Source organism: Balaenoptera acutorostrata, chromosome 12 (assembly GCF_949987535.1).
Source record: "Balaenoptera acutorostrata chromosome 12, mBalAcu1.1, whole genome shotgun sequence".
In the NCBI taxonomy this organism is placed as follows: domain Eukaryota; kingdom Metazoa; phylum Chordata; class Mammalia; order Artiodactyla; family Balaenopteridae; genus Balaenoptera; species Balaenoptera acutorostrata.
Window position 1 is genome coordinate 48,367,734 of NC_080075.1, and position 23,068 is coordinate 48,390,801.

The 23,068-nt window shown below is 37.8% G+C and overlaps 1 protein-coding gene across 1 annotated transcript in view; it reads right to left on the reverse strand.

Annotated features, from left to right (window-relative positions):
- The window catches only part of ACYP2 (acylphosphatase 2), a 174,266-nt gene that overhangs the window by 148,747 nt on the left and 2,451 nt on the right, over positions 1–23,068 (reverse strand). Inside the window, exons 2-3 of the mRNA XM_007190020.3 lie at positions 11,058–11,074; positions 9,426–9,535 (exon numbers count right to left, since the gene is read on the reverse strand). Coding sequence (XP_007190082.1) covers positions 9,426–9,535; positions 11,058–11,074 — 127 coding nt within the window. The remainder of the gene's footprint in view (positions 1–9,425; positions 9,536–11,057; positions 11,075–23,068) is intronic.

The window sequence follows — 23,068 nt, forward strand, 5'->3', positions numbered from 1 at the left end:
AAAGTAGCAGGATACAAAATTAATGCACAGAAACCTCTTGCATTTCTATACACTAATGACGAAAAATCTGAAAGTGAAATTAAGAAAACACTCCCGTTTACCATTGCAACAAAAAGAATAAAATATCTAGGAATAAACCTACCTAAGGAGACAAAAGACCTGTATGCAGAAAATTATAAGACACTGATGAAAGAAATTAAAGATGATACAAATAGATGGAGAGATATACCATGTTCTTGGATTGGAAGAATCAACATTGTGAAAATGACTCTACTACCCAAAGCAATCTACAGATTCAATGCAATCCCTATCAAACTACCACTGGCATTTTTCACAGAACTAGAACAAAAAATTTCACAATTTGTATGGAAACACAAAAGACCCCGAATAGCCAAAGCAATCTTGAGAACGAAAAATGGAGCTGGGGGAATCAGGCTCCCTGACTTCAGACTATATTACAAAGCTTCAGTAATCAAGACAGTTTGGTACTGGCAAAAAAACAGAAATATAGATCAATGGAACAGGATAGAAAGCCCAGAGATAAACCCACACACATATGGTCACCTTATCTTTGATAAAGGAGGCAAGCATATACAGTGGAGAAAAGACAGCCTCTTCAATAAGTGGTGCTGGGAAATTGGACAGGTACATGTAAAAGTATGAAATTAGAACACTCCCTGACACCATGCACAAAAATAAACTCAAAATGGATTAAAGACCTAAGTGTAAGGGCAGACACTATCAAACTCTTAGAGGAAAACATAGGCAGAACACTCTATGACATACATCACAGCAAGATTCTTTTTGACCCAGCTCCCAGAGAAATGGAAATAAGAACACAAATAAACAAATGGGACCTAATGAAACTTAAAAGCTTTTGCACAGCAAAGGAAACCATAAACAAGACCAAAAGACAACCATCAGAATGGGAGAGAGAAAATATTTGCAAATGAAGCAACTGACAAAGGATTAATCTCCAAGATTTACAAGCAGCTCATGCAGCTCAATAACAAAAAAACGAACAACCCAATCCAAAAATGGGCAGAAGACCTAAATAGACATTTCTCCAAAGATATACAGATGGCCTACAGACACATGAAAGAATGCTCAACATCATTAATCATTAGAGAAATGCAAATCAAAACTACAATGAGATACCATCTCACACCGGTCAGAATGGCCATCATCAAAAAATCTAGAAACAATAAATGCTGGAGAGGGTGTGGAGGAAAGGGAACACTCTTGCACTGTTGGTGGGAATGTAAATTGATACAGCCACTATGGAGAACAGTATGGAGGTTCCTTTAAAAACTACAAATAGAACTACCATACGACCCAGCAATCCCACTACTGGGCATATACCCTGAGAAAACCATAGGTCAAAAAGAGTCATGTACCAAAATGTTCATTGCAGCTCTATTTACAATAGCCAGGACATGGAAGCAACCTAAATGTCCATCGACAGATGAATGGATAAAGAAGATGTGGCACATATATACAATGGAATATTACTCAGCCATAAAAAGAAATGAAATGGAGGTATTTGTAATGAGGTGGATGGAGTTAGAGTCTGTCATACAGAGTGAAGTAAGTCAGAAAGAGAAAAACAAATACAGTATGCTAACACATATATACGGAATCTAAGGAAGAAAAAAAAAAAAGACCATGAAGAACCTAGTGGCAAGACGGGAATAAAGACACAGACCTACTAGAGAATGGACTTGAGGATATGGGGAGGGGGTGGGGTGAGATGTGACAGGGTAAGAGAGTGTCATGGACATATATACACTACCAAATGTAAAATAGATAGCTAGTGGGAAGCAGCTGCATAGCACAGGGAGATCAGCTAGGTGCTTTGTGTCCACCTAGAGGGGTGGGATGGGGAGGGTGGGAGGGAGGGAGATGCAAGAGGGAAGAGAAATGGGAACATATTGTATATGTATAACTGATTCACTTTGTTATAAAGCAGAAGCTAACACACCATTGTAAGGCAATTATACTTCAATAAAGATGTTTAAAAAAATTTTTGAAAAGATTGAACTCTGCCATTAAAAGAGAAAAACTTTCAAAATGTGCTAAAGAACAAAACATAGCTCTATGTTGTTTATTAAAAGCACCCTAAAATAATCAAGAATGGATAAAAATGTAAAGATAAACATAGAAATACCAATGAAACGTAAATTTAAAAGAAAGAGGGAGTAGCAAGGTAGAAATTAAATTTAAAAGCATTAAAATGTATAAAGACAAACACTATGTAATGAAAAAAGACACTGTTTATGAAGATGACACAAGTCATATATCTGTAGTATCAAACAACACAACAGTAAGAAATGTAAAGAAAAATTAAACTGCAATGATAACGATGAAAATACAGTTATACAGAAAGACTTCAATACACCTCTTTCATGGGAATTCCCTGGCGGTCCAGTGGTTCGGACTCCGTGCTTTCCCTGCCGAGGGTCTGGGTTCAGTCCCTGGTCGGAGAACTAAAATCCCACAAGCTGGGTGTGGTGCGGCACGGCCAAAAAAACCCCGAAAAACAAAAACAAAAACAAAATACACCTCTTTCATAATTAAATGGATATAGTTGTCAAAAAATACTAGAATGGAATAATATAATCAACACATTCAAAGACAGGTAGATAGATAGATAGATAGATAGATAGATAGATAGATAGATAGATAGATAGATAGATATGAAATCTCATATGCCTCAGAAAGAGAACATATGCTCCTTTCGGGTCTCTTTTATAGCAAACATCGTTGGGTGTCTCCCTAACAGCCATTCCTCTCTCTTTCTTCCTTCTTGATGCCAAATCCCACTTGTTAGAAGGAAAGCTAAAAATGCCAGATACTTCCCTAATATCACTTGAAGCCAGGGCATAGGCTTGAGACCTTGCTCTGTCCAGTGGAACCTGTAGAGCAATCTGCCAGGGTCTTTTAAGAATTTCCTCTCTTAGAAGAGAAGGGAAAAAGTCTCACATTCTTCCTGCTTTGAATTGATCCTGTGAGGGTGTGAAGGACTTGCAGGCAAGCAGAAGAGATAGAAAGTCAGGAGGGTCCCAGAGAAACTGACCCCAGAACCCTAATATAATGGAGCAACTGGACCAACCCTGGAACTACCTGCCACAGTCTTTTGGAAAGTGAGAAAAATCAGCCCCTTCATTAAGCTACTTTTAACAGATATTCTATTTCTTGCAACCTAAAGCATCCTAATTGGATCAGCCATCCTAATTGATCTGTCCAAAATAAATCATGTCATCAGAAGGGTTTAACAATTTTTTTAAAGTAGAGATCTTCGGGGCTTCCCTGGTGGCGCAGTGGTTGAGAGTCTGCCTGCCGGTGCGGGGGACGCGGGTTTGAGCCCTGGTCTGGGAGGATCCCGCGTGCCGCGGAGCGGCTGGGCCCGTGGGCCACAATTGCTGAGCCTGCGCGTCTGGAGCCTGTGCTCCGCAACGGGAGAGGCCGCGATGGTGGGAGGCCTGCGCACCGCGATGGAGAGTGGTCCCCACTTGCCGCGGCTGGAGGGGGCCTTCGCGCGGAGGCGGGGACTCAACACAGTCATGAATAAATGAATAAATAAATAAATAGAAAAGAACGTGAATTTCTTTAAAAAAAAAAAAAGTAGAGATCTTCTAGGCCCCATTCTCTGATCATCATCAAATAAAAATAGAAATAAGTAATAAAAGGTGACTAAAAAAACATAACCACTGGAAACTTAAAAAACACATACACAGAATACCATTGGATATTTGCTCAAAGAGGAAATAAAACATGAAAATACAAACTCTCCAGAAAGCAATGAAAAGAACACTTTTTACCAAAACCTATGGAACAACTCAAAAGATGTGTTCAGGGTAAATGCCAAATCACCATCTTTAATGTAAAAAGACTAAAATTAAAGGCAACTACCACTCATGTTGAAGACTTAGAGACCAAGCAGCAAAGAAATAAAAAAGAGGGAATTAATAAAGATAAAAGTTGAAATTAAGGAAATGGAAAACCAAAAAAGTAGAAATGATCAATAAACCCAAAAGCTGCTTTTTAAGATATACCAATAAAATAGATAAATCTCTTCTAAGACTGATTAAAGAAAAATGAGGAGAGAATAAACTATGTAAGATTAGGAATTTTCAAAGGAGATATAAACACAGATACAGAAGAGATTTTAAAAATTATAAAATCTATAACCACAAATTTGAAACCCTAGGACAAGGGGATAATTTCAAAAAAGAATTGGATAATTTCCTAGCAAAATATAAATGAATCTGGGAACAAGTGGCAAACCCAAATACACCAATTACAATAGACCAGATTGGAAAGGTGATTAAAGGCCTATCATTAAGAAAGCACCAGGACCAAGTGATTTCATAACTTATTTCAGCTAACCTAAGAACAGTAATCTCAGTATTATTTAAATTATTCCAGAATGAATGAAAAGGGAAACTTCCTAATACATTTCATGAACCAGCAGAACTTTTAACACCAAAACTTGATACAGTAACACCCCTCCCCCCCCAAAAAAAGGAAACCATAATCTCACTTATAAGTACAGATGCAAAATTTCCAAATAAAACATCGGGAAGCAGTATTCAGCAATGACTCAAGAGAATAACACACTGTGACCAACCAGAGCTTAATTCAAGGAATGCAAGAGTGAAATTCAATGTAATGAAGTTTATTTACCAAAAATCAACAGCAAACATCATTCTTCATCATCATGGTGAAAAAATAAAGCCATTTCAAATAAAATCAGAAACCAGACAGGAATGCTTGCTATGGTTATTACTATTCAACATTGCTGTGAGGAGGTCTAGCAAATGAAGTAAACACTGGATAAAAGATACACTATTTTGGCTAATTACAGAATTATATACTTAGGAAATCTAATAGACTATAGTTTACAAAAAAAACAACAAACAATCATATCTAGTACAATTAATGAGAATATTTGATAAGGTAACTCTATGATATAAGATAAATATACAAACATCATTAGGCTTTCCTTATTCTAGCATAAATACCCGGAAACAAAAATGGGAAAAATATTCCATACATAATTGTGAGAAAAAGCAATAAAATATTGTTATGGAATGAATGTTTGGGTCCTCCCCAAATTTATAGCTTGATGCTTCATCTCCAATGTGATGGTATTTGGAGGTGGGGTCTTTGAGAGGTAATTAGGTCATGAGGATAGAACTCTCATGAATGAGATTAGTGTCCTTATAAGAACACGCCAGAGAGCTAACTAGCTCTCTTTGTGCCATGGGAGAATACAATGAGAAGTCAACAGTCTGCAACCCAGAAGAGGGCCCTCACCAGAACGTGATCATGCTTGCACCCTGATCTTGCACTTCCATCCTCCATAACTCTGAGAATTTCTGTTGTTTATAAACCACCCAGTCTACACGGTGCTTTGTTACTGAAGCCCAAACTGACTAAGGCAAATACTTAGGAATAAACTCTGCAAGAAAAGCACAAAACTTATATGACGACAACCATAAAATCACATTGAAGTATAAATTTTAAAATCTGAACAAATGAAAAGATATCCATATTCTTAGATGGAAAGATTTAATAACAATTCTCTTATATCATAAAAATGTGCAATTAAAAAGCAAGTAAAATATGGGCTCCTAAAAGAGAAAAGAGACATTAGGTAAAAGCTGAGGAAATCTGAATAAACTATGGACTTTACTTAATGCCCAGTACATCAGTACTGGTTCATTAATTGTACCATATGTATCATACTAATGTAAAATGTTAATGGGGAAAGGGTGAGGAGTATACGGAAACCCTCTGTACTATTGTCACAATTCTTCTGTAACTCTAAAACTGTTTTAAAAAAGAAAGTTTTCTTTTTTAAAAAAACATATTTGTAAGACAATTAGGGAAGTTTAAAAAAAACAGGGCTTCCCTGGTGGCGCAGTGGTTAGGAGTCTGCCTGCCAATGCAGGGGACACGGGTTCGAGCCCTGGTCTGGGAAGATCCCACATGCCGCAGAGCGACTAAGCCCGTGAGCCACAACTACTGAGCCTGCGTGTCTGGAGCCTGTGCTCTGCAACGGGAGAGGCCGTGACGGTGAGAGGCCCGCGCACCGCGATGAAGAGTGGCCCCTACTCGCCGCAACTGGAGAAAGCCCTCGCGCAGAAACGAAGACCCAACACAGTCAAAAATAAATATAAATAAATAAATTAATTTTAAAAAACAAACAAACAAATATTATTCCAATTAAATAGATAAAATTATCTTAAAGTTTAGAGAGAAAATAAATGCCCAAGAAAGCAAAAAAGTGAATGAAAAAGAATAATGACAGAAAATATACTATAAAGCCACTGTAATTAAATCAATATGGAGTATTAGTATAAGAATAGATATATCAATCAGTGGACCAGAACAGAAAATCCAGAAATAAAATCCAGTTTATATGAGATTTTAATATATGACAAAAATGTATCTCAATTCAATGGGGAAAGAGTGACTATTTAATAAATGGTGCTGGCACAACTTGCTATCCATCTGGTAGAAAACAGTCTCCAATCTCATATTATAAATAAGAAACAAATTCCAGATGGAGTAGATGCCTAATGTAATAAATAAAGCATCAAAAAGTAAGAAGGAAAGCTAGGAAACAACATACAATCTGTTTTTTAAACAGAAAGAAAAGATAGCCATATCTAAGTTTATAAAAGTGAAAAACAATTTATGTTGCAAAAGCTACCATAAACAAAACTAATAGGCAAATGATAGATTTGGGGAATACTTGAAAAAGAGATAACAGATAATGAGTTAGTAGTCATCACCAATATACAAAGTGCTCTTAAAATTGGCAAGAGACAAGCAATCCAGTGAGAAAATTGGTAAAGGATGTGAAAAGGGAATCCATGAGAACAAATCCACATAGCATGAAGATGCTCCAGCTAACTATCAATTAGAGAAATGCAAACTACAGTAAAAAAGATAATACATCACTCTACACCAAATCAGATAAAAGAAAAATGAGAGCGCAACAGTACCAATTGCCAACAGGACGAATAGAAAAAAATGTAATTGTTTACAGCTGTTCTGAAAAGCAGTCAGGCAAATATTTTTAAATTAAAAGTACACAAGACACTTCAACCAACAAATCACACTCCTAGAAGTCTATCCCATAAAAATAAAATCACCAATAAAATGTTTATTGCATCATTGCTCTTATTGCAGAAAAAAATAAAAATAAAAAGTAACAAAATGAGTTCCCAGCAATAAGGTAATAAATAATGGTACATCTATACTGTAGAATATTAAGCAGCCATTAAAAAGAATGAATTAGTGTTACACCATTTGACTTGGAGGGATTTTCCTGGATGTATTTTTGAATGATAAAAGTGAGATGCAGGGACTTCCCTTGTGGCGCAGTGGTTAAGAATCTGCCTGCCAATGCAGGGGACACGGGTTCAAGCCCTGGTCTCGGAAGATCCCACATGCCGCAGAGCAACTAAGCTCGTGAGCCACAACTACTGAGCCTGTGCTCTGGAGCCCGCGAGCCACAGCTACAGAGCCCACGTGCCTAGAACCCGTGCTCCGCAGCAAGAGAAGCCACCGCAATGAGAAGACCACGCACCTCAACAAAGAGTAGCCCCGCTTGCCACAGTGAAAGCCGGCTAGGGAAAGCCCACTCGCAGCAACGAAGACCCAACACAGCCAAAAATAAATAAATAAATTTATAAAAATTAAAAAATTAAAAAAAAATAAAAGTGAGATGCAGAGAGGTGCATACACCAGAATCCCATTTTTAAAAAGCAAACATTGAACAAAACCCCAAAATATATGTGCACTCGAGTGTGTGTGTGTGTGTGTGTGTGTGTGTGCTGTGTAAAGGCAAACACGGAGACAAACATGGAAGGAAACACACACAGGTTGCTAACATAGATGACTGGCAGCGTGGCAGGGAAGAAGGGCATGCAGGGGTTGCAAAGGAATAATGGGCAGAATGTATGATATGATTATGTTAAGGAAATTAATCAAAAACTTGCTACAACATGGATTAGGGTATAACATGATTGGCATGAGCGTCCATCCTCCATGTGGTCCCCATTCTCAAACTATATCATAGTCATCTGGCATTTTCTCATCCATTGAACTATTAGTCCTGTATAATGTTAAGTCTCACAGTCCTCTCATTTGTGCATTTTGTGACCATCCTACTGAAAAATATAATTTTTCCATTAACTGTTACCCCACATTTTATGAAATTGAATTTTGGACCCCACTCTTCAAGTTGGGGTACGGTTTATGCACAAATGCAAATATGTACCTATACATAAAGAAATTAGAAAAAATAAGGAATTGGTACTTATATATTTCTTCATTGTTGAACGTCCATAAAGTAAAAAATACCAGTTACAGAAATATACGCATGAAGTATTCTATTTCAGTAAAAACACACAAAACCCTAATTTTAAACGTACAATTAAGTATTTTTAAGTGAAAAAGAAAGTTTTGGATAGGATTCACAAAGCCACTGGCTCAGGTTACACAAAGGGGAAGGAAGTAGAAAGGAGGGGCCGATGACTAACTTTGCTTTTATACCTCTCTACATTTTATTACTTCACTTATTACAACAAGTAAAAAAGTATTGCTCTTGAAATCTGAACACATTAAGAAAACAAAGATAAATTGCAAATAATAAAATAAATTGGGTATTAACAAGTAGCTACCTCGTAAGACCTGTTGTGAAGATTAAATGAGATAATCCATGTAAAGTGTTTAGCACATTACCTAACATGTTGCAAATGCTCGATAAATAGGAGCAATTTTTATTTAAAAAAAAAAAAAGACTACCGAGAGCAGTGGAAATTAGGAAGCTGAAAAGATAACCTCTTTGAAAATGACACTGTGTACACAAGGCACTTTTTTCCCTATAACTGAATCTGATCTCCTTTGCGCTGCAAGGACTCATATTACGGTAACTCTACAGCTCATCAAACACACTTTCATTGACAGTAAAAATAAAATTACAATTAGATAAATAAGATACTTCAACAATACAAAGGAAATGGCAACTTTTTGCCTTGCAGGCTCTTTAAGAACTTCAAGAAGCATCCTAAAGCACTATGCTTCTGTCACAGGCACTTCAGATGAGAAATACTTGACCCTGGATGTTTCCCTCATATTAGAGGAGACTGAACAGAACACATTTCACACAGATTGGAGAGTGATGCCATTGCTCTTTCTGAGGGCCTGCCCAAGTGGGAAATCCATTCCTAGACGTAGAAATTCCACTCTCAACTCTGAAAATTTCTTTGCTGGTCTGCCTAAAAGCATGTTGGTTTAGTGATAATCTACAAACTAAATTTGGTCCATCAATTCTATTCTTATTGTACAACCAAACATTGAAATAAGTTCATAAGTTGCATGAGTGTGTTATTTGTCTTATTACTTACATGGAATTGACTTTCTCTTCAGGGCCTTGCACTTGGCCTGTCACAGTGCCTTTGCTGGTATTCTTCACCCAGCCAACCACACCTATTTTCCTTGCCTCATCTTCAGTGTACTGGTTTCAGGAGAAAACAAGAGAGACGAAGTCCATCATCAAAGGCCTGAATTTACAACATACTTGATTCCAACATTCAAAAAGGTATGGTCACAAAAAAGCTGATTACTTTAAAATATAGTCTATGCCAAAGATTGTGTAGCTGACCTATAGTAATACCTATATTTACAAAAACTTTCATTTAAATGGTATTTTGTGTGTGTGTGCTAAATTCCACATTCAGTAAAGACAAGCATGTTATGAGAAAATAAACTGATGGTGGGAATTATTTCAGAAAACAATTTCCATGATGTGTTTTGGAATCCATAAAACTCAGTTGCATTGCCCTCACAACCTGCTAATGCTAAATTACACAGTCAATCTGGGTTTCAAATGATGATCACTCCAAGATTCTTAATCACTGAGCAAAAATATCCAGTTATGATCAATATAAAGTATTGGATTAAAAGATTTCAATGTTTTCTGTTGACTCTGGACCTGCCACGCAAATGTTATAATTGCCTATGAGTAAATTTATTTCTCCTATTATTCATAATAGTTTTTAAAAATTCCTTTTCCTGATTCCAAATTCAATTATGCTACCAGCACATGCAGACCTAGAAACATTTTTATTTTGAATTACTTTAACTACATCACACTAAAATTCTTGTGGAGCCAGAATACTAGCATTTTTTAGAAACATGCTTTTCTCCTGTTTGGAGGCCAGGGTGACCAAGAGCTCTACACTCCACGTCCCCAACTAAATGAAGCAGCACAAACCAAGATGATTACAGCTAGGATTGCTGGAAGGGCTGGGTTCTGAAAATGTCATGCCTTCACAGATAATAATGAAAAAGGAGACAATCTGAACTCCAGGGGATGCGACTATCTCAAAAGGCAGAGACTTGACTTGTGGGAACCTGTTAGAACCTTTAGAGGTTAGGAACAGAGACCTAGCTAGTGATTCCCAGCTCAAACAGTAGGTGAGAATACATGCCACGTTTAACTTTTAGGAAAGGAGTACTACATTTTAAAAATAGATATTTTTAAAGTATTTTAAAATAAATAAATATTTAAAAATAAATATCTAAAAGGCAGCAAGGGGTTTTAACTTTAAAAACCTAGGAACCACTTCCTTATGCAACAATGGGCTTTTCTCATTTTGCAGTTCAAGATATGTACCCTTGCCTGGAGAGATTCTTCCATCCAGAACAAGTGGAAGACCCCACACTGTGTATTAAATATACCTAATCAAAATGTTTAATTGGATCACCCCAAGAGAGGTACTTTCGAAATTCATAGAAATATTAACGGAAAACTAGGAAGGCTGTAATATTTTTAATAGGCTACTTTTAAAAGACATCCTTAATAAAAATTTCAACCAGTAACTTGAAAGAAATACAAATTTTTCTTCATTCACTGTCAAGGACAGGAAATTAGCAATAGATTAGCACTAAGTAGATAACTGCTCTGTCTCTGTGACTAAATAACAGTGGGGGTGGGAGGGAGATGGCAAAAAATAATAAACAGATTGTTGACTTACCATCCTGAAGCAAACACCTGTATAAGAGAAAGATGAAAAGAAATGTCAGGTTGTCTAGTTTTTAAAAAATTATATATTTCCTGACTTAGCTTTCATCTAGTTTATTAAATAGTAAGTAAATGAAATGAACAAAACCTTTAATATCTGAATGTACTCAGAAAGTGTTTTTTAAAAATTCTTTTAAAACAAAAAGAGAAAAGGAAGATTATTTTTGGAGAAAAAGAATAATATTCTGAAACCAAAGTATAATGAAACGCCAAACTGCATATTCCTTCTATTTTAAAATGCTAAATAAAACAAAATAATTACTACAAGAACAGTTGAGTGTGCTGGCATAAAACTTACCCACCCTCAGCTTTTAGAATGTCTTCTTTAGGGGCTTCCCTGGTGGCACAGTGGTTAAGAATCCACCTGCCAATGCAGGTACATGGGTTCAAGCCCTGATCTGGAAAGATCCCACTTGCCACGGAGCAACTAAGCCCGTGCACCACAACTACTGAGCCTGCACTCTAGAGCCCGTGAGCCACAACTACTGAAGCCCACGTGCCACAACTACTGAAGCCCATGCGCCTACAGCCCACGCTCCGCAACAAGAGACGCCATGGCAATAAGAAGCCCGCACACTGCAACGAAGAGTAGCCCCTGCTTGCCGCAACTAGAGAAAGCCCATGTGCAGCAACGAAGACCCAACGCAGCCAAAAATAAATAAATAAAATAAATAAATAAATAGAATGTCTTCTTTAAATACAAGGACTAAATTCAAGTTTAAATGTAATAAAACATTTCTATTTTAATTCCACGTTCTGGAAAAGGCAAAACTACAGGGACAGGAAACTGATCTGTGATTGCCAAGGGCGGGAGTGGGAAGGAGTGGGGTGCCGAAAAGGAGCACGAGGGAAATTTTTGGGGTGATTGGACGGTTTTATGTCTCAATTGTGCTGGTAGTGGTGGTGTTTACATGACTGTATGCATTTATCAAAACTCATTGAACTGTATACTAAAAAGGGTGAATATTACTGAATGTAAATTATACCACAATTTTTAAAAATTAGAAAACAAAATAGGCAAATCACAGGGGATAGATCAAATCAATCTCAGAGAGGTCAAAAGATATTGCTTCTCCAAACAGCAATTGAGCCTGGTTAAGAGGATACAGAAGACAAGATCAGTGGCTTGGGTAATTTTATGTAGTTTTGTAAGCGGATTTATAATAACAAGGAGTATCATTTGTTTCCTGAGGGTAGTGTATTGTGGTACCAAATGAATATGAAGAAAAAAAGAGTAGTGGAGCAACAAAGACAGGATAGTATCACAAATGAAATTCTTATGGGGCTATAAAGAATATTTTAAAAGATACCTATAAATGTGGAGGAATGATGAGTGGGGAGTGTTGATCTGAAGAAGAACCAGAAAGGTAATCTGTTATATAGATGGAGGGAAAGACATGAGTCAGTAGATATAAAAGGAATGGGCAGAAAATTCAAGAGAAACTTCAGGTTAACCAGACCATGTAGAAGAGACAAAACAGGCAGAACTGTGGAGAAGTGTGCAGTCATTTTTTCCTGGAGTGAGGGGATCCCAGAAGACACTGACTAAGCAGAGTTGAAGGTTTGGGTCCAGGCCTATTGTGCATATTCCCCTCTGAGTTTCTCAACAGTGAACAGCCCCAAATGATGTTAGCATTAGGAAAAGAAAGCACATGCAACTGAAGTAAACAGAAATTGGAAACATATGGTCCAGCTCTTTCCTATTCAGAGCGGTCCATGAACCACAGGCACCAGCATCACCTGAGAGGTTTTTAGAAAATCAAATTGTCAAGCTCCTCCCCAGGACTAAAGAAACAGAAACTCTGCAGGTTGCATCTAGGAATCCAATTTTAACATGCTCTCCAGGTGATTTTTATGCCCGCTCAAGTTTAGAATCAACGGTTGGCTCCACCTTAAAGGAAGGTCTGGGAAAGCTTTGAAAAGGATTTATATTTCAGGTGAAGGATTGCATCGCAAAGGGGAAAACTCCACTCTTGTAGGGTACTGCAGGTCTGATGCATTTCTCACTCATGCTGTTCAAATTCGTGTTGGTAATAAATAATGTACTTGCATGTCAATATTGCCTCAGCTATTTTACAAGTCAACAGGGCTACTTGAAAGGAACCATGGACAATGAAAAGACAAAAAACCCTGTCCTGCACTCTAACGGGATTTGATGCTGGAGCAGAGCAGGCAGCCTGTCGCTTAGGTTGCTCCCTCCACCCTCACTACTTACTGCCAGAAACACCGGGGCTGCCACAAAGAGAGGTTAACAACAAGCTGCCCACTCCACGCCACCCCACCCCCGGTGAAGAGCAACATCCTTTCAACATTTATGAATTCCCAGCAGCCCTTCCACCATCTATTTACTGATGACAAAAAGGCCATTTGCTTAAGGTGACAGGATTTGAGGAATTTTTAAAAGAGTTATCCAACACATTGCAGGGTTAAGGAAATTACCTACTCCAGTCTGCTAATGAAATGTTCTTTTCACACAGACATAACCTAAGAATCAGGCAACTCATATACTTAATAAGCACACTAGGGACTTCCCTGGTGGCGCAGTGGATAAGTCTCCGCGCTCCCTATGCAGGGGGCCTGGGTTCAATCCCTGGTCAGGGAACTAGGTCCCACATGCATGCGGCAACTAAGAGTTCGCATGCCACAACTAAGGAGCCCACATGCCACAACTAAGGAGCCCACCTGCCACAACTAAGACCTGGTGCAACCAAATATATAAGTAAATATTTTTTTAAAAAATAAGCACACTTTTAGACATTCTGATTTTTAGACATTCTGATTATTCACTTAACAAATATTCATTGTCTAATTCTGCAGAGAATGAGATGAGTAAATAAGACAGTCCTGCCATCTAGGAGCTTACAGTATAGTGAGGAAGATAGACAAGTAAAATGGCAATTAAAATGTAGAAGACAACAGGTACAAACTTCCAGTTATAAGATACATAAGTACTAGGGATGTGATGTACAACATGATAAATAAAATTAACTTATGCTTATGTTACATACGAAAGTTGGGAAGAGAGTAACTCATAAGAGTTCTCATCACAAGGAAAAATATTTCTTTTTCTTTTATTTTGTATCTATATGAGATAATGGATATTCACTAAACTTACTGTGATAATCATTTCATGATGTAAGTCAAATCATGCTGTACACCTTAAACTTATATAGTGCTGTATGGCAATTATATCTCAATAAAACTGGGGAAAAAAGAAAAAAGAATAATAAATAAAACTTTAAAAATAAATAAAACATAGAACAATTATGAGTTGAAAGATGCATAAACCAGGATGCAAGTGGGAGTTCACAGGACAAACAAATGACCCACCCAGTCTTGAGTAATTTTAGGGCAGGCTTATTGAAAATGGGACATTGATACTTCAATGATGAGCAAAAATTAGTATGATGAGAATGGAATAACATTAAAGATGGAAGAGCATGTGCAAAGTCCCCAAATCAGGATCATGACCTATTTCGATACCACGCATAGTTAAATAATCAAAACCATGTCATTGCACTCATTTTACCAATTATTTCTAGCCCCAAGCTTCATTTTCAAGACTTGCTAAAAAATAGTTTAATTCTGTTTCAACTGTTTCTAGAAAAATGGGTAAAAATGTTTTTACACCCTAGTCCAAGTTATCATAATCTCTCAACTAATCCACAGCAATGGCCCCTTCACTAGTCTCCCTATGTCTAGTTCTGCCCTCCTACAGTCTAGTCTCCACAAAGCAGCCAAGGTGGTTTTCTTTCCTTAAGTAAAATCAAATCACTTCCTTTCCCAGCTAAAACCCTCTGGTGCCTCCCTATCACACTCAAAATAAAATACATTCTGGTTACCACAGCCTCCAGGCCCCTTTCTAATGCTCTGTCTCATCTCTTAGGACTCCTCTCTGCTCATTCCATTCCAGCCAAATTTTTCTCCTTCGTGTCCCTCAACATGCCAAGCATATTCCTGCCTCATGGCCTTTGCATTTACTATTCCCGCTGTCTGAAATGCTCTTCCCCCTGATCGTCTCATGGCTGGCTCCTTCTCATCATTCATGTCTCTGCACCAATGTCATCTGCATAGAGAAATAGCCCATGACCAATTTATCTAAAACAGCACTGCATCCTTATATGTTTCCTGGATATGCATAACCGATTACCATATGATATTACTATGTATTTATTTGGTTTTTTTTTTCTGTCTTGTTCAACACTGTGTCCCCAGCACCTAGACCAGAGCTTGGCACATAGTTGTTGAATAAATGAATGAAAGAAAAACCAGCTGATAAATATTTAAGTGAACTGTTTTACTGTCCTGTAGTAATTCATTATTAACATTGTAAATATACATGCAACCATACTGATTAGAGTTTAATTTCAAAGTGATGATGATAAATTTACTGCACTCAAAGCTAGAAAGAATCATAAGACTTCTGTGTTGATTCTAGCAGAACTTTACTGCTTTATCTAAATGATAATATATAGTTTGATGTGTGTATGTGTGTATTTATATATAATATACTATATACTACAAAGGGTAGCAAGAAGTCACTACATAATGCCTAAGTTGACAAATCAGGAAATATTAATATGAGCATGTTGTTTATAAATAATGGCTTAACAACCATAAGAACTGAAAAAAGAAATGATTAAATTGGTTGTCTTACAGAACTTAGAGGACTTGGGATAGAAGACTAGAGCAGGACATGGTGGCTGTATTTGTAACTATGAATGGTAAGGGCACACACACATTTATTAAACAGATCTTAAAACAGTATAACTAAAGGATTGTCCTTTAAGTTTAAGAGACTTAATTTTAGGCTAAGTTCATACTGCTTGACAAATTGGGTAGATAATACAAGTGTTGCCCATTGCTTTAAGCAGTGATAAATGGAAAAAAAATAAGACTGAGATAAATCATATGTGAAAGATTCAATATGTACTTAACAGAAATTTAGGTTGTCTTGGTTATAAACCAAATATTTTGAGATTGAGACCAGGGAGATCAAAGTCTTTCTGTAGTATGTCCTTTTGCATCACTACTTGGGAAAGACTACCAAATGTAATTACTATGCTGTCAAATGTATTTAATATATGAATATCTGTGACAGACACTGTTAGTTGCCTACACAAAATCCATTTTCCCCTTCTGCTTTTCTAACAGAATTCTGATTTTACTTGAGGCAGCAACATGCTCTTCTATATTTACTGATCTTCCTTATAAGTGGTGGTCCATGTCAAGTGGTTCAGCCAAGTCACTGGTTGAAGCTTTCAAGAAAGCTCTTTGACAGGGGTTGTCTCAGCCAGGGGTTTCATCCTTGTTCCCTCTCTCTTCCTGACTGTAGGGTGAACGTAATGATTGGAGCAATAGCAGCCATCTTGAAACCATGAAGGGAAGTCCAAGGAAATCACAGAGACCTTGGCAGTGACATCCCTGAGGGATGGGGGAAGTAGGGGTTGGGGAATGACTGGTAAAGGGAACTGTGGGGCAGGGATTCTTTTTGGGGTGATGGAAATATTCTAAATTAGATAGTGATGATAGCTACAAAACATTGTGAATACAGTAAAAAACACTGTATATTTAGTATGTTTGAACGTGTGACAAGAGTGAATTTAATATTATATGAATTAGATCTCAATTTTTTTTTATGTCACACACACAAAAAAGGAAAGCAGGAAACAGGACTGTGACATCGTCCTTCCTATCTCTCTCAGTAGAACAAGGACAGTCATTCCCCAATTTGCTTTCCATACAACATCCCTGACTTCTCCTATCATTCCACACCGAAAAACTCCGCTTTGCAGATCATCTTGAAGTACTACAACCAGAACTAAATAGCTGAGCTCCCTCTAGATGTCATTGCTTATTTCTGGGAGAGAAAGTTTCTTTGCCCTTGTGATAGTTCCTTTAACGGGGAGAAAGATCCACTAGTGTGTCACTCCTGGCCACTCTCTACCTGTTCCTAACTCCTCGGGGACAGGCAGTGACTTATCTAATGGTTAAGTTTGGAAGGAGAAACATACATAGTCCAGGTGCTTCCTCTTCTTCCTTCTGGGAACTAGTTACTCCAAGGAATCATCCCTTCTGTTCTGTTGAGGGAGCCCTGCTGGTGCCTGGGTTGGTGTGTTTAATTCTACAGTACAGATCATTACAAAGTCTACTTACCTGAAGATTGAGACACATTCCCCCAAACTCTGCTTTACTCATTGTCTTACTTGTCAATAACTCACATAATGAAGAGGGGTGTTGTTTACTGGGTCCCTCAACCACAACCCATATTTTAAAGCCTTCGAAGGAATGTGTATCAAGAGGTGTCAGGACCTCCAGCCCATTGACTTTGTGAAGCAGTGAATCATGCAGGAATTAACTGTTCAAAGCTCTGGAATTTTCTCAGAGTCTTTCTGAGAGTCCCCATCCCTAGTTTGAAGCATTCTGTGCAACAGAGGGAGGTCCATATAGAAAAAAAAGTGAATGTGGACACAGATTTTCTGCAGTTGAGTAGCGCTGACTGGAACTGAGCACTCTCAGGACAGGGCCTGTACTGGGGAAGTTGCTTCCATGGGCTTCCACGGCCTCTCTGCACTGCTTTCACCCTGCTTGCTAAAGAGAAGGGAAGCTGATATGACACATGCAGGTTTTTTACAGACACACTGCTCTGGAAACTGGGACAGACATCAGCCGCTTCAGTTATGAGAGACTCAAACAAAATATGCCACTCAATCAAGGCTCAGTCAGCTGCAACTGGACCTTGCTTTGTGAAAAGATGTGTCAGGGAGAAACTCTGAGGTGAGTATTTGCAAAGCAAATCATACTTTAAATCTACAAAGAAGTATTGATGTTTAAAGAAACCATATGATGGATTCTAAACATCAGGATCCTTTCATGTAAAATCCAATTTTCATATTAAACTGTAATCCTTCATCCTGGGCTCGAACTGCATGTGTCAATTTTGAATGCAGGAAGTCATCAAGTCACTACCTTACAAAGCAGCCCTTAATGACTTTAAACATCTTTAATTGTTAGAAAGGCCTTCCTTCTATGGAGTAAAATTCTGCCTCACTTTAACCCTTCAGCATCCATCCAGGATCTGTCCCCTGGAGCCACACACCATGGCATCTTTCAAACAGTCGAAACAGCAAATATACTACTGTTTCTTCTCCAAGCCAACTATCCCAAGCACTTGAATTTAATTTGAGATACTTTGGAAGTTCCCACCAGAAGCACAGCCTGTAGGGGATATAAAAACAAGCTAGCTTGACCTTTAAAATATTGGGTGGGCCAAAAGGTTAGTTCAGTTTTTTCCATAAGATGGCTCTAGTAGCACTTAGTTGTCTTTAACTTCGTTCAAAACAATTTTGTTAGATTGTATGTGACATTTGTCATATCGGCGAGCATTTAAAAAAAGACATCAAAATTGGTGAATTTTTGTGTACCCATTTTAATATTGGAGAGGGAAGAAAAAAGCAACATTTTTAGCATATTATGCTTTATTATTTCAAGAAAGGTAAAAACGCAACTGAAATGCCAAAAAAGATTTGTGTGGTGTGTGGAGAAGGTGCTGTGACAGATCGAACGTGTCAAAAGTGGTTTGCGAAGTTTTGTGCTGGAGATCTCTCGCTGGACGATGCTCCACAGTCGCGTAGACCAGTTGAAGTTGATAGCGATCAAATTGAAACAATAATTGAGAACAATCAATGTTATACGACGCGGGAGATAGCCGACACACTCAAAATATCCAAATCAAGCACTGAAAATCATTTGCCCCAGCTTGGTTATGTGAATCGCTTTGATGTTTGGGTTCCACATAAGTTAAGCGAAAAAAACCTTCTTGACCATATTTCCTCATGCGATTCTCTACTTAAATGTAATGAAAACATTTTGTTTTTAAAACAAATTGTGACAGGTGATGAAAAGTGGATACTGTACAACACTGTGGAATGGAAGAGATCGTGGGGCAAGTGAAATGAACCACCATCAACCACACCAAAGGCCGGTCTTCATCCAAAGAAGGTGATGTTGTGTATATGGTGGGATTGGAAGGGAGTCCTCTAATATGAGCTCCTTCTGGAAAACCAAACGATTAATTCCAACAAGTACTGCTCCCAATTAAACCAACTGAAAGTGGCACCTGACGAAAAGTGTCCAGAATTAGTCAACAGAAAACGCATAATCTTCCATCAGGATAATGCAAGACCGCATGGTTTTTTGACGACCAAGCAAAAACTGTTACAGCTTGGCTGGGAAGTTCTGATTCATCCACCGTATTCACCAGACATTGCACCTTCAGATTTCCCTTTATTTCGGTCTTTACAAAATTCTCTTAATGGAAAAAATTTCAATTCCCTGGAAGACTGTAAAAGGTACCTGGAATAGTTCTTTGCTCAAAAAGATAAAAAGTTTTAGGAAGATGGAATCATGAAGTTGCCTGAAAAATGGCAGAAGGTAGTGGAACAGAAGGGTGAATACGTTGTTCAATAAGGTTCTTGGTGAAAATGAAAATATGTGTCTTTTATTTTTACTTAAAAAACCGAAGGCTCTTTTTGGCCCACCCAATACTATCCTTATTGTCTAGTGAGAGACACAGATAGGTGTATACAAATAACTATAGTTGAAAGGAGAGGGACTTCCCTGGTGGTCCAGTGGGTAAGACTCCATGCTCCCAATGCAGGGGGCCCGGGTTCGATCCCTGGTCAGGGAACTAGATCCCACGTGCCACAACTAAAGATCCCACATGCCACAACTAAAGAGCCCACGTGCCACAACTTAGACCTGGCATAACCAAATAAATAAATAAATATTTTTTTAAAAAAGGGAGGATGGAGGGCTTCCTTGGTGGCGCAGTGGTTGAGAATCTGCCTGCCAATGCAGGGGACACGGATTCGAGCCCTGGTCTGGGAAGATCCCACATGCCGCAGAGCAGCTGGGCCCGTGAGCCACAACTACTGAGCCTGCGCGTCTGGAGCCTGTGCTCCACAACAAGAGAGGCTGCGATAGTGAGAGGCCCATGCACCGCGATGAAGAGTGGCCCCCACTCGCCACAACTGGAGAAAGCCCTTGCACAGAAACAAGGGCCCAACACAGCCAAAAATAAATTTAAAAAAAAAAAAAAAAAAAGGAGGATGGATTTGGAGAAGTAAAAACAAGAAGTAGAACAGAACTACAAATGAAATGCTATAGGAAGACAGATGAGAAAGGGAATTAGAGTTAATCGTATTTCTTGACTTTAATGTACTATAACTTTCAACCTCTAAAACATAACTTTTCCGCTTACCTGTCTACGTAAGGAAAAAAGTATACACCTAAATTATATGGTGTCTGACAAAGCTATTTAGTAATTATCTTAATTTTCATTTTAAGCAATCTTAAAGAAAATCGCTATTTATTTCTGTAGTCTAATAAGTTACTCCCATTCTAAATCTGAGTCAACCCCATCAAAAACAAACTGTTAAATTTCTAATGCACAGGTAAACCAACAGATTGCCACAGTCCATTTCTACAGGTGTCGTCAGTATTTACCTGAGAGTTGGTAAAGCATCTATACACAGCTTAATCAATTTCTCTTTCAAATTTTCAGATTATTCTTGATGTAATTGTAATTAAACATTTATAGGAACATTATAAGCCATGCCATAGTTACAAATGCTCTAAAAACCCAGGAGGTCAGTCCCTTACTCCCCTATCCCTCATCCCAAAGCCCCCAGTGTAACAGAAGTTGGTGGGAAAAAAACATGGAGCTTCTTGAGAATATGGAGATAAAGTAGAGGATGGAAAGGGAGGGGAAAAAAAGTAACTTAACAGTGGACAAACACTATCTCAGCCAGGTGATCAAGGTTAACATCAACAGTGATAAGTCATGTACCCTTGATATGCTGATGAGAATGGCACTTTACCTCTGTGGTCTTCTTCCTGATAACCCACAACCTCAGTCTTACAACAAAAATACCAGACAAATACCAGTGTGGGAGCATTCTACAAGGTACCTAGCATCAAAGTACTCCTCCAAACTGCCAAGGTCATGGAAAACAAGGCAAGTTTGAGAAACTATCACAGTGTAAAGGAGCCTAAGGGGACAAGATGACCCCATGTAATGTGATAGCCTAGATGAATCCTGAACAGAAGAGGACTTTAGCTAAAAACTAAGGAAATCTGAATAAAGTATAGACTTTAGTTAAAAATAATGTATCAATATTGGCTCACCAGTTGTGACAAATGTACCATACTAATGTAAGATGTTTACAGTAGGGGAAACTGGATGTGGAGTATACAGGAACTCTCTATAGTATCTTTCTAACTTTTCTATAATTCTAAAACTGTTCTAAAACAAACAAAAAAATTATTTTAAAAAAATAGAGGGAAGGAAGCAGCAATGGAGAGCAGCAGCCGCCTGATGGAAGAAACGTTCACATATTGAGGTATGGGGAAGTCATTCTGGCTTATCCAGGAATTAACTTGACTTTTATGCTAACTAAAACAGCCTGTTTGTGGCTTATCAAACACTGTACATCTGTTTTAACTGTTAAAGAAAAGGGCACCTTAACCAGAAGTAAAGAACGTCCATGTTAAAGATTAAATGCCTCCTTTTCTGGGATGCCAATGCTGGTACTTCTTTGATGATAGGACTCTCTTCCCAGGTGCCAAGGACATATTGGCTCACTGTGTACATGCTGATCTGTTTTTTTGAAACCTTGAAGGAATGAATCGCTGATTTGTTAGAGGTTCTTTGTTCTGACAAGATACAAAACTGTACTGGAAACCATGCTTCTCCAGAGCAGTTCCTCAGAATTACCTGAGAGACTGTCTCCCCGGCTATAGTCCTCAGTTTGGCTGAAATAAAACTCTTTTCTATTCCAATTATAGATTGTTTATTGATTATTTCTGTCAACAAGCCTATAGCTCTATGAGTGGACTTTGAAGAAGGGCCTGAGAAATAAACCCACTATTTGTAATATTATTTCTATAAATGTATTTTCCTGAATATCAAACAACCAATTTATAAACTAGTTCTTGTAATGCAATCTGTTTGCAAATTAGGGTGTGCGTATTGGAGAACAAGGCAGAGTATATTTGACCCCTAGAACACTTTGACTACCATTTTGGCACCAAGGATGATTTAAATTCAAACATTCTAAATACAAATATAACAGCATACCCTGTTTTTGGTTAGAAAATATTTTCTGTCATAAGCTCCATCAAGCTAATTCAATTCACTGATCAATTTTCCATCAAAACAAGACAGTTAAATCATTTTCCATATTAATTTTTATATCATTGAAGCAATTTTCATTAAGAATATTTTTCATTTAAATATTTTAATGACAATTTTATTTACCAATCTATATATTGTCCATACTCAATGTTCCTAATTATAGCTTCCTCCATTGTAAATTTACCTTCACAGCCATTATTTCTAACAAGTGAGTATTCACTAAGATTTTATTATTCCACACTTTTTAAAGATCTCTTTAATCATTCTCCATTTTACATTATTAAAATAAAATTAAAATTTTTTATCATTTATTGTCAATTATTTCTACACTATCATTATGACTCAGACAAAAAGCTAGTGGTTTGTATTTATTTCTTAGGTAATCCACTAAAAAATTGTGAGCAGTTCTGTGAGACACAGAGAGATGCAGACTGATATACAGCAACAGTGCCAGTGCCAGCAAGCAACAGAGAGAGAGTCAGAGGCTGCAGTTTTGAATGTGCTGACTGCCTACTGACAAGGTCAAACTTCCTTGGAGCCAAAAAGACCATAAAAACATCCTCAGAATCATCTGGAATGGTCTAGATGGCCAGGTCCAAATGTCCTGCATCAGTGTATGGATGTGTTCGGTTCATAGGTTTGGAGGAAGGCAAAATAAAGGTGGAAAAGGTATTGAGAGGAGGATCAGTAGGATATGGTGATTAAGAGCATGGGCCCTGGTATAAAACTGTCAAGGTTCAAATCCCAGCGCCACCACTTAACTCACT